Source organism: Nicotiana sylvestris, chromosome 2 (assembly GCF_000393655.2).
Source record: "Nicotiana sylvestris chromosome 2, ASM39365v2, whole genome shotgun sequence".
Classification (NCBI taxonomy): Eukaryota; Viridiplantae; Streptophyta; class Magnoliopsida; order Solanales; family Solanaceae; genus Nicotiana; species Nicotiana sylvestris.
In genome coordinates this window covers 53,279,586-53,291,342 of record NC_091058.1, presented here as the reverse complement: position 1 = coordinate 53,291,342, position 11,757 = coordinate 53,279,586, and the positions used below count along the sequence as shown (strand labels likewise).

Here is an 11,757-nt window from a genome sequence, read left to right as displayed (position 1 = left end):
TGTCAAGCCCATAATTCTTAGGCCCATACCCCTTAACCTAAAACCCTACCAAAAACCTAGACTATAAAAATAAAAGAACGGACAAAAGGCAAAAAAAAAAACTGCGCAGCTTTTGGAAAAAGACCCCACCCCCCTGCGTCGTCTTCTTCACCTCCCCCTGCGCGTCGTTTGTTTCAACAGAGACCCCTCATGCCTGCCCATCATCTTCTCCAAACGACCCAGCTCTCTACATCGACCAAACCAATGACCCCTACCCCTGAAACCTCATCTCCTTCATTCCACCCCAGCAACTAGAACACAAACGACCCCCGCCCTGTTGAGTCGTCTGCTTTAACAGCAACAGCCGCCGAAACAAAAAACAAAAGCTGAAATGATGCACACAGCCACACACACGCACAGAAACGAGAAATAGTTGGACGCACATACAGATGGAACCAAATCTGACCGAAATGTTTGATTCTGACGACTTGCCATACAATCCGGCGAACCGGGTTCGAACCCAGCGGTAAACCTAGCTCCAAAACTCCCTGAAACTAACCCAAATCAGTGCAAAAGTCAGCTCGAAAATGCTACCCAAATCCAGGTTGAGTGAATCTGTTCAATTCCATCGAGGTGTTCATTGATACGTTGTCCGAGATTCCGTCTGTTTTAAATTTCCGTCGAGGTTCCGGTGCTGCTACATTTTGTTCGAGTCCGTGTCTGTTATTCGAGCGTCGAAACAGTGCTAGTGTGTGAAGCTGTGTTTCATCGAAAGTTCAGGTTCATATTTCTCAATTCGTTTCTTCTGTCCACCTGATTAATCTTAATTTAGTGTTCAGATGATATGGATTTGGTGTTTGAATGAAATGCGAGCTATGTCCAGATTCTTATTTATGGTTTTAAATATCATCCAGTTGTGGCCTGGCTGTCATAACTTGATTGCTATCATTTTGAAGTTGCATTGTATTTGCAACCATGATGTTAGTAATTATCACATATTATCATCTGGACGTTTGGATTATTTTGAAACTCTACTCTTTTGAGTCTAGTTACATATTTGTTTGAAAATTTTCTATTCATGGCATCACAAATAGTTGTTTGCAACCTGTTGGAAACGGCCTTGGCCATGTGGTGGAATCTTTTATTCATTGCAGATTCGTTTAGCAAGCGTGAAGGCTTGTTCTGCTTCTCGGTTTTCTTTGTAGCAAGCAACACAGATTGCTCTTTGCCTCTAGCTGGATAGTCACAGTTTCATTGTAATTTCGAATTTGCCCGCTTAGTTATTTGCTCGTATGTTTACTCGAATTGGTTATAGCTGAACACGATGTTGTCACAATATAGATATTGGGTTGTTATTCATCAACTGAACTACGTCAAATTAGATTAAAGGGGCTTGGGTGTGCATTTCATGTGACCCTACCATAATTTTGAATATTAAAAAGTAAACATGCTAAAATCCGGGGGTGCATTTCATGTGACCCGATTCTAATGACAACAAGGTTAAATAGAGCGTGTCGTGAACCACGGGTGCATTTCATGTAGCGTGGCTTGCGATATATTTTAAATAACTTTGAATTAATTCTTTAAATAAGCAAAAACGGTTTTCAAAGGTTAAAACGAACATAGGTGCAAAAGTGTTTTAAAATCAAATAATTAGGCCAATAATAACAGTTGAACGACCGTGCTAAAAACACGGAACTCGGAAATGCCTAATACCTTCTCCCGGGTGAACAGAATTCCTTACTCGGATTTCTGGTTCGCGGACTGTTAAACAGAGTTATATTTTTCTCGATTCGGGATTCAACCGGTTACTTGGGACACCATAAATCCCCCAAGTGGAGACTCTGAATCTTTATAATAAATTCCGTTTCGATTGTCCTTTAATTGGAAAACCTCCTTTATTTACACACCCTTCCGGGGGTGTAGGCAAAAAGGGGATGTGTGACAGATAGGAAAATTAAGAGGGGCGTCCGATTTTCAGAAAAAAATGAGGGGTCTGGCTGTTGCCGCTGCTGGAGTTGGAATTAGCCTTAGGGTTTGAGGTAGGTTAAGATTTTATGTGATTAGGAGAATTGATATGGACTATTGGATGAGAAATAATGGGTGGTTGAGATTTAAAAATAGAAAATAGACGGGTGAGGGGTTAAAACGGGTCTGGCGGGTCAACACGGTATGGGTTAAGGGATCGGGCTTAGGGTTGCGATTTGGGCTAGGGAAGTATCCAAAATTGGGCTGAAATTGGCTATATTTGCCTCTAACATTGGTTTTTCCTTCAAAAATAAAATACTATAGAAACGAAATTAAATTTAAATAATTAAAATTGACTAAATTATAATGTGAAATTACTTTTGGTATTTTTAAAGATTATATTAGAATAAAAAAAAAGTAAGGAAAAGTAGACTAAAAGTCATGATAAAGCTAAATTAATATCACTATCGAAGTACTAATGACCTTATACTAACAATAAAAAATATAATACGATGAGAAATATTATAAATAAAACTATTTTTATATTTTTAATTTTTAAATACTAAAATAATAAAAATAAAAGTAAAAATAATATAAATTAAAATTCTAGGAAGAATAAACTTAATTAAATATGTATAAAATATTAGAATAGCTTGAAAACGTAACGGTCAAAAATTACATACTTACCGAGAAGTCACTAAGCTAACATAACTACTCGTCACGAATTAGTTTAACTCCATTGCTATTTGCCGGATAATTTTGTGATATTATAAAGATATTCATCAAAAGCGTATAATTTTGTTGTTTCATTGATTGATCAAAGTGGTCTCCTTGACAAAGTTTTAGAAGATAGTAGGGTTGTTAACAATACCATATGTTTCTGCTAGGAGAGAAGGGGCCAAATCCCGCACGTGAAAATGCAGTTAAAAATCTACTCCGCACGTTCCTATGAACCCACGTTTTGTGGTGTTTGGCCTTTAGTTCTCACTGTATACCTAAGCATATATATAATATAATATATATTATAAAATAGAGACATACTTGGTCTTTGGACCCACTCAGATCTCTCGAGTCTGTAGATTCTTTCAACTTTATTTATTAAGGATTACTCCCTCAGCTTTCCGTTTTTGGCACATAAATCCCAATTCTCAAATGTATGATGTTCTTAAAGTTTATGAGCCATCTCTTTCTATAGAAATTTGAAAGCGAAGAGAATACAACAAAAATACAATATATCCTACTCCTTCTATTACATATAAGATCCGTCAAGTGCTCCCTTGGTTTTTTCTTCTTTTTTGTATTTTATTTGTCATCTTTGTACTTTGTCCTTTGTCCTTCTCCTTTTTTTTTTGTTGGTCTTTGAGCCCGTTTGGACATAAGAAATTTTTTACTTTTTCCCGAAATCAGCATTTGTTCATAAAATTTTCAATTTTAACTTGAAGATGCATTTTGAAAATTTTCGAAAATTTAAAAAATTCCAAAAAGCTGTTTTTCAAAATTTTCATTCAAATCACTCACAAAACTTCAAAAACAACCCAAAATTATATTCATGTCCAAACACAACTCTAAATTTCACATATCATTTTCACGAATTTATTTTCTCCATTTTTTAAAATTTGACAATTCTTATGTCCAAATGCCCACTTGGTTTCTATTTTCTACCAACATATATCAAATTGCATTTTGCTTCTAAGTTGATAAAACATGGGCAAACCTTCATTTTTTTCACTTCACCCTTTTCTAGTTTCATTCTTTTTTCTATTTTCTTCGTTTTATTTCTCCTTTATCTATTTTCTTTTTTCGATCTTTTTCTATATTAACAATTAAAGGATATTACATAATTTACTATTCTAGAAGGAAAGAAGGCAAAAATATTATTCACAAATAAATTAATTAGTGCTTCAATTATTTTAAATTGAAGTTCTCTATTCCTTTTTATGTCGTATCAAAGAAGTGTTTGATTTCATATAAAAAAAATCTAGCACATATACTTGTTAAGTATCAGTTAATAAAAATAAACAGTACTAGGAGAACTTATAAATTTCTAATATAATGTCTTCCGTATAAGTTTCTAGTAAACTTTGTTCTCCCTTGCTATCCATCCAACATATTATTCTTTTTTAATTGAAGATCAAATCAAGAAAAATTAAAATAATAAAAGTAAAAGAAGAATATGAGTCCGGATAGGAAAAAAAAGTTCGGATAGAAGAGCGCTAGTCATTTCACTTTAGTTCAAAACTTTGCAGGCGTTATGTCAACCATTTTGAAAAGGTGAAGGAGCTTTTTGTATCACAAATGACAAATTATGGTGTAATCCGTAATTTAAACTTTTTAAATCTCTCCACGACTCCAGGATCGACGAGGGGGGGGGGGGGGGGGTAGTGTGCACTGTACAGTTTAACTGTGCTCGCTATCACTTAACTAGTTAACTTCCCATAAATGCATCTTTTTCGTGTGTGACGGAGAAAGAGAGGGAGCAAAAATATCTGTATACATCTCTCTCTTTCCACCTGTCTCCCGGAGTTTGAATCAAATGGCCGACGAACCTGCGTTGACTCGCTGGTCCTTCCCGGTAATTAAATTTAATCTTTCAAGGCCCTCATTTGAAAATACAGCTTTTTTTTGTTGAATTTTGATGTAATTTTTGAATTTCTGTTTTCTTTTTTCCGGTTGATTTTTGATTTTCGAGCTAAGTTTAAATGATCTGTGTGTGATGTACATTGTTTGGATACATGCACGTGGTAATGATTGAAGTATCGGAACATGAAGAGATTTTGTGTTGTTACGAAATTGACATTTTTGATCGATTCGTGCATTTTTGGCTTTGATTTAGAATTTCATATTTACTTTATCTTCTTACTTTGATTTCGAAATGCCGATTTTGCTGAAATTAGAGGTACTTTTCGGATGAAATTTGGAGTTTAAAGTGAATTTTTGACTTTTGAAGGACTGTGTGAGCTTAATGTATTACCGATCCATGCATGAGATTATGATTGACAAAGGAAGAAACATTTTTGTGTTAGTTTGAGATTCTTAAAATTTAATTTTGTTTCGTTTTCAGCTTTACTTCAAGTTTTTTGTACGGGTTTTCTTCTTCGTCCTCTTTATTGTTTTTAAGATTTCTTAGTTTTTCTTCTGTGGCGAATATGCAGTTTTTGTGTGCGACACATTGTACTGATTCATGCATGTGGTGATGGTTGAGGGTATAAAAGGAAGAGATCTTTCTGGTTTGTTGACTTGATTTTTTTTTAAAATAATTACAAAAGAATATTTCTGATTTATTTTGTGAAATCTCGACTTTATTTCAAAGTGAAGTTTGGTGTAGACTATGCTTGACATTATTTTATGTTCCGTGTTAATTTAGGAAATCTCTGACAGGAAATATTGTTATGATGTTAGATTTACATTGCTTAATAAACTTTTTAACTTTTTCGGCCTTGATTTGGATGTTTCTTACCTAAATTTGGCTGCTGTTCTTCCAGAAAATGTGAAAGGAGACTGAGATGTAGTCCTTAGGCAAGGAATTATAATATCCCCTTTTAATTAGTGACTAAATGTTAAAATTAATAGGTTATATATGACATTTTTTTGATTGTATGTGATGTTTGCCCTGCTCAGGTTTTGATTTGACTAGTTGCTCTCTATCAAAACACACAGAAGTATAGTCTTCCTAGCAACACGGAACTGAATAATAACAAGCTGCAAAGTGATGAATTGTTTGATAAGTAGACACAAGTGTTGTTGAAGTTGAAAAAGAGTGACTTGTTTTGTTAATGCTGAAAATAAAAGAGAGAATTTCAAATGTGCTTGATCTTGAGTAGATTACTTCATGTATAGATAATTGTTAACTTTGTGCTAACTTCCGAGAAAAATTCGAATTTGAATAGATGAGGAAGTAGGCGAAGACTTTTCCAATGAAGTTGGGTTGTTTAGCTTTTAATCTTGTTCTCACTTTGTGTCATAATATTGTCTTCCAAAGAATTTGGAACTGAGCAGAAAAGAAGACACACAATCAGTAGTTCATGGCTTAGTTTTTTAAAGTTCTACAGTTAATTAAAGGAAATTGAAGGGGAAACAGAGTAAACACGTATAGTTTGTTGAACCACATTGTTAGTTCTGTTCACAGGAGTTGCGAATTGCTGAACGAATCATAAGTTGGATGTGTCTCTTGATGAAATGAATAAATCAAGAATAGGGACATTGAGTATTTATATACAATACTTGTTTTTGGTGTCCGTATTTAGGATTTTAAGTTGTTTTATGATATGAAGTTTGGGAGGAAGAAGGCTCCTGCAACTGAGAATGGTGATGCTGTACAAAATGGAAATTCTTTGACGGTGACTGCAAATGGAAATGGACATGTGCGGAACACTGCAGAATTGTCCATTTACGAGCAATATAATCAGGTATTGCTGATGATGAATAAGATGATCATAAATCCTATTGACAATCTGCACGCTTAATCTTTTCTTCTGATTTAGGTTAATGGAGGCGCAGCACACTCTAATGGAGTTCAGTCTGTCGGAGTAGTTGGAAAACCGTATGACACAGAAACTAATGCCCTTAAATTTTGTGTTTGATCTCCCAGAGATATTGGAAGTCTAACAAACATTTGATACTCATATATATTATAACAACTTTCAACTACCAGAGCTTCATTTCCTCTTCCTGCAGAAGTTCTTCTTTTTTGGGGTTAATTCTTCCTGAAGAAGTTTAGTAAGGTTAAATGTTCATTTTTCAGGCAAAGATCTCTACTTCCCCCTTTCGAGTCTGCAGAAATGCGTGCTTTAGGAGAAAGTTTAAGCAGGTAGTTAACGACAAAATGACCTGAACACTATGAGCAATTGCTGTTACTGAACCTGGTTTTCTCTCTCCCTCACACACTATCATTGTTAGGCATGGAAACTAGTCTTGCTAATTTCTGTCTGTTTTATATTTCCAGGGATATTCTTCGTGGTAATCCAGATGTAAAGTGGGAGAGCATTAAAGGATTGGAGACTGCCAAGCGTCTACTAAAAGAAGCAGTTGTAATGCCGATTAAATATCCAAAGTAGGTTACAATACTTTGTTATGTGCTGCTTGTCTAACAAGTTGAATAGAGAGGTTATAATCTTTGCACTGTTGTGCCACTGGCCCTAGTGGACTTCTCCATTATGAACCTTTTTATTTTTTATTTTTGTATTCTTGTGGTGCAAGCTAATGAATGTAAGATTTAGTGTCAAATATCCAATCCAATATATCTTCTGACGTTTTACTTGTAATTTTTCATGAACTCTTTCTTTTTGAGCAAACATGATATTCGAAGTTCTCATTACTGAGCCAAGATCTACTTTTTCTCTCTCTTCTAGGTACTTTAAAGGTCTTCTAACTCCATGGAAAGGTATCCTCCTTTTTGGCCCTCCAGGAACAGGAAAGGTTTGTACTCATGTTTTCTTCTGTGCAAAAGGTTATTTTTCATTCATACCCTGTATCCTTCAGCTCTGTATATAAACTCTCCCATTGATTTCCTTCCATTGGTACTTCTATTGGTGATCTGTCCAGTTTCATATTCATGTTATTGGAATTCTGCATCCTGACATTTCTTTTCTTTATACATAAAGCTTAATATCTTGATATGAGAGGAAATATCTATTTATCTTGTTAAAACTTTTACTCTGTTAATTTGTAGACGATGCTTGCGAAGGCAGTTGCAACTGAATGCAATACCACATTTTTCAATATCTCAGCATCATCAGTTGTCAGCAAATGGCGTGGTATGATTTCCTCTGCAATTTACTAAAATGTTCTTTCCTACTTATCAGCTTGAGGGTTTTAATTCATTTGGCAAAGTTATAATGATTACAGTTAGAAGGGGATATCGAGTCAAACATTTTCTAAAAAAGGAAACTAAATCCAAACTTGTATGATATTAAAAGATAAATTTCAGATGACTGATAGCACCATCCTATATATAGTCAATGATTTAGACAACCAAAAGTAGACACCATCCAATTTGAAGTGAAGTCACACATTGTAGCTTGGTTTGTTCACCGAAGAAAAAGAAAGGGCAGCGTGGTGCACAAAGCACCCCGCAGGATCCGGGGAAGGGCGGCACCCCTAGGGGTATGATGTAGACAGCCTACCATAATGCAAGCTTTAGTGGCTGCTTCCACGGCTCGAATCCGTGACCTATAGGGTCCGGGTTTGTTAGCTGAAGGTTTATGCTATAGCACACTCTAATATTAGCTGTTGTTTTAGCTTAATCTATTTCTTGGCCTAAAAGTTGGCCTGTATTTTTTCAAGCAATCTGATGGAACAATGTAATATTGTAATATCTCATGATTTTAGAAATTTCTAAGCTAAGGTAAGTCAACCTGGGTCACAGGAGCTAAGGATAAATCATATATATCAACTGTGTGTAGTAAATACCAAATGCATGTTCTGAGTTGTTATGCAATTTTTACTGCGGTATGTAGTTCTATTTGTCTTACTGAGTTCCAGACAGCTTTTTTGTGTGTTATCAACGTTGAGGGAAGCTAGCACCTAATGTGGCTGTTATTAAGCAAGGATTTATGGGGTTCAGCTTTTCTGAACATATCAGCAGTTATGATTTCTGTCTTTGATTGTCTACCTTTGCCTTTCTTATTACAATGTGAAAGAAAATTATAGCATTTAAATTATCTAACTCAAACAAGATCATTCTAGTGTATCTCATCAGCTTTCAGATGGATAAAGTATTAGATACGTCAGTTGAGAATAGTTCTTCAATTAGTGCATTGTGTGCTCCTTAGAAGTTTCTTGTGTGATACAGGTGATTCTGAGAAATTGATAAAAGTGTTATTCGAGCTCGCCAGGCATCATGCACCTTCAACTATCTTTCTAGATGAAATTGATGCAATTATCAGTCAACGTGGGGAAGCACGTAGTGAGCATGAATCTAGTAGGCGTTTAAAAACAGAACTGCTCATACAGGTGAAGCTTGATATTTAGAAGTGTATGTATGACATGTGAAAAACTATGTTTTTGCAGTGCAACGCAATTAATAAGTCAATAGTCAATTACTGCCCCAGGGAATGATGATCATTTTATTCTATGTATCTTTCTTTTCCCCCTCGCACATCACCTTTTTGTGGTCTCATGTTGGGTGGGTTGGGGAGATTGAAGCACTTGAGGCTGTATGACAAAGTAATTCCTCTTAGAAAAATAAATGAGACCATGAATTTCTGCAAGTTCACAGAATCTCTGCTGGTTAGCACCTTCTGAACTACTAAGCGTAACAATTGGAATCTGGAATTTTCTCTTTTCCTGATATTGTTGTTAATCTAGAGATTTTTCAAACCGCTTTTAGTTAGGTTATCACATGCTCTGTGAAATTTGGATGGTGTGCTGTAGTACAGTCCGTGAGAAGTACGTTAAGTGACTATGGTAACCATTGGAACTTAAAGAAAGGTCACTTGACACTGGAGAGGATTTTAAACTTTATGCCATTTAAGTATAAATGAAGGAAATGTTTTTGACCCATCTTTTTAGGCTTAGCTAATAATCATGCAGCACCAGGTAAATGGTAAAGATAAAAGAAAGCCTTTAACTTGTACAGTTTGCTTTATATCAGATCTTGCTGTTTCTTCTCTTTGATATTAATGAAGACATTAGTATGGGTTTATCTGAACTATATCGCTAGGTAATGGTTGAAATAAACTGCAGATGGACGGTTTGAATCGGACAGATGAACTTGTATTTGTTCTGGCAGCAACAAATCTTCCCTGGGAACTGGATGCAGCAATGCTCCGTCGTCTTGAGAAGCGGGTAGTCTTTCATGTGGTCTTGAAACATACTTTGCTTGATAATAAGACAATTTGCTAGAAAGAAATGAATTAGAGCAAAAGTATATTTTATTTTTAGTTATGTTTAGCTCCGCGATGATCTATTTCTTTGTCAGTATCTCCTAGTAAATCATGTCAAACATTTAATAGTTTTAGTGGATGGAGACTTTTTTGCCTTGTAAAAGCGTGTGGAATTTGAAGCCAATAAGCATTACTCCAGATAGTAAAATAGGGGTTTGATGCTTTAGCTCAAGAGTTTCATGGTTTGATTCCCATAAATGCTTTTCCGTTGCAGGTCTGGTTGTTAAATGATCTTTCGTCTTTTAGTTGATTTATTACATACTGGATTTTTATAGTAATTTCCCTCTTTTCTTATTTTTAAGGGGCTGGGGTTGTCTGGGGTTACCTTTTTACATGTTTAATATTTGCTTAAGTGAGTAATAGAAGACTTGGCTGAACAAAGGAGGAAAAGAAGAGAATGCACTCAGGCTTAGTCTGGTTTCATTCACCAGTATAATCCACACCTGAGGTTTTATAAGTCATGCTTGTAACTATTTAGTTCGCCTTATGACTGTAACCGCAGATCCTTGTGCCCCTTCCGGAGCCAGAAGCAAGGTGCGCCATGTTTGAAGAATTACTACCATCACTGCCTGAAGAGGAGTCACTTCCATATGATTTATTGGTAGAAAAGACAGAAGGTTTTTCCGGTTCTGATATTCGGTTGTTGTGCAAGGAGGCTGCCATGCAACCATTAAGACGTTTAATGGCAAAACTTGAAGAGAAAGAAGAAGTGGTGCCTGAGGATGGTATGCCATATTTTATCCACTACTTTGTTGGGTTGGACGGGGTAATAATTATATGTCGGGATATAAGGGGCTCAGTGTTTCTGGATTGCTACTGTGGCAATTGGGTATATGCTTACTACATTATAGCCCTCTTTTCTATCTCATCCTACCAGGTGACTCGATTATTTGTCAATTCTGCCACATGCATACTGTTGGTTTATATTGATATTTTAATTATGACAATGTCTGTTAATGTGTCTTCCAACAAATTCCGGTTTTAAGCTCTAAGATTTGCGTCTGTCCCATGAATTACTGCTTTCATCAAACTACCTAGAGAAGTCAATGAAAGTTAAATGCTGTCAGAATGAAACTTGATACACATGCGTATGTATGTGTATTTCATTACAAATCTTTACCTGTTCTAATTACAAGAACTTGGCATGATTCTAATACCTGAATTAATGTATACCAGTAGAAACACTCTTGTGCTTTACCCATTGGGTGACTTCGTTGTCATTGAAACTATTGTTAGCTTTGTACTCGTGTGAAGAATTTTATTGAGGCACTTCTTTAGGTGTGTTTCATTCCTTTGTACTGATTTCTTGTATCAATGTGCAGAGTTGCCCAACGTTGGACCAATAACTGTGAGAGATATTGAGATGGCATTGAAGAACACTAGACCATCTGCACACCTTCATGCGCCGAGGTATGACAAGTTCAACTCGGATTATGGTAGCCAAGTGCTCCAGTGAAGGCACCAGTTCTATCCTCTTTCATTCTTGTTATTCCTTTACTGTTTTCCTCTGAGCTATGCAGCAGTATGCCAGCGCAGATGTTAATTTGTTGAACTTGTCGTATTTAACTTATCACTATGTGGTACTTTGAGCATTTAGCTTCACTACATCCCTCTCCAATAAAAGTAGTCTGCTCAATTTTCATTTTGGTTTTTCTTCTCTCTCTCTCTCTCTCTCGTGGTTGAGGATGGCCAGAAATAAATTATTAAATGCTAAATTTAACAAATGAAAAGCAACAGTGAGATAGAAATGACTTATGACATTTTGTTCTGGTTTAGTTCGATCTCAAAAGTTGAGTATTGTTCAAATCTTGTTTTACTTGCACACAAGAAACTAGTAATTTTGACGTCACTAGCGAATATATGGTTTTTACTCGAGCACTAGATGGTTTTAACTCACTCAAGATTCCACATTGTGGTGGATGGTTTT

General features: G+C 35.7%; 1 protein-coding gene across 2 annotated transcripts; it reads left to right on the top strand.

Moving 5' to 3' along the window:
- Positions 1 to 4,380: 4,380 nt before the first annotated feature.
- LOC104234600 (uncharacterized) lies at positions 4,381 to 11,472 on the top strand. 2 transcript variants are annotated; one of them, XM_009788196.2, is made up of 11 exons: positions 4,381 to 4,519; positions 6,192 to 6,353; positions 6,429 to 6,487; positions 6,689 to 6,754; positions 6,890 to 6,997; positions 7,296 to 7,362; positions 7,616 to 7,700; positions 8,738 to 8,898; positions 9,631 to 9,732; positions 10,333 to 10,555; positions 11,153 to 11,472. In XM_009788196.2, exons 1-11 carry the CDS (start codon positions 4,481 to 4,483, stop codon positions 11,284 to 11,286), a joined length of 1,206 nt encoding a protein of 401 aa, XP_009786498.1. In that variant the 5' UTR covers positions 4,381 to 4,480; the 3' UTR covers positions 11,287 to 11,472. The 2 variants fall into 2 exon arrangements, with proteins under 2 accessions (XP_009786498.1, XP_009786499.1); XM_009788197.2 differs by having other exon boundaries at positions 4,392 to 4,519; positions 6,219 to 6,353.
- The last annotated feature ends 285 nt before the right edge of the window (positions 11,473 to 11,757 follow it).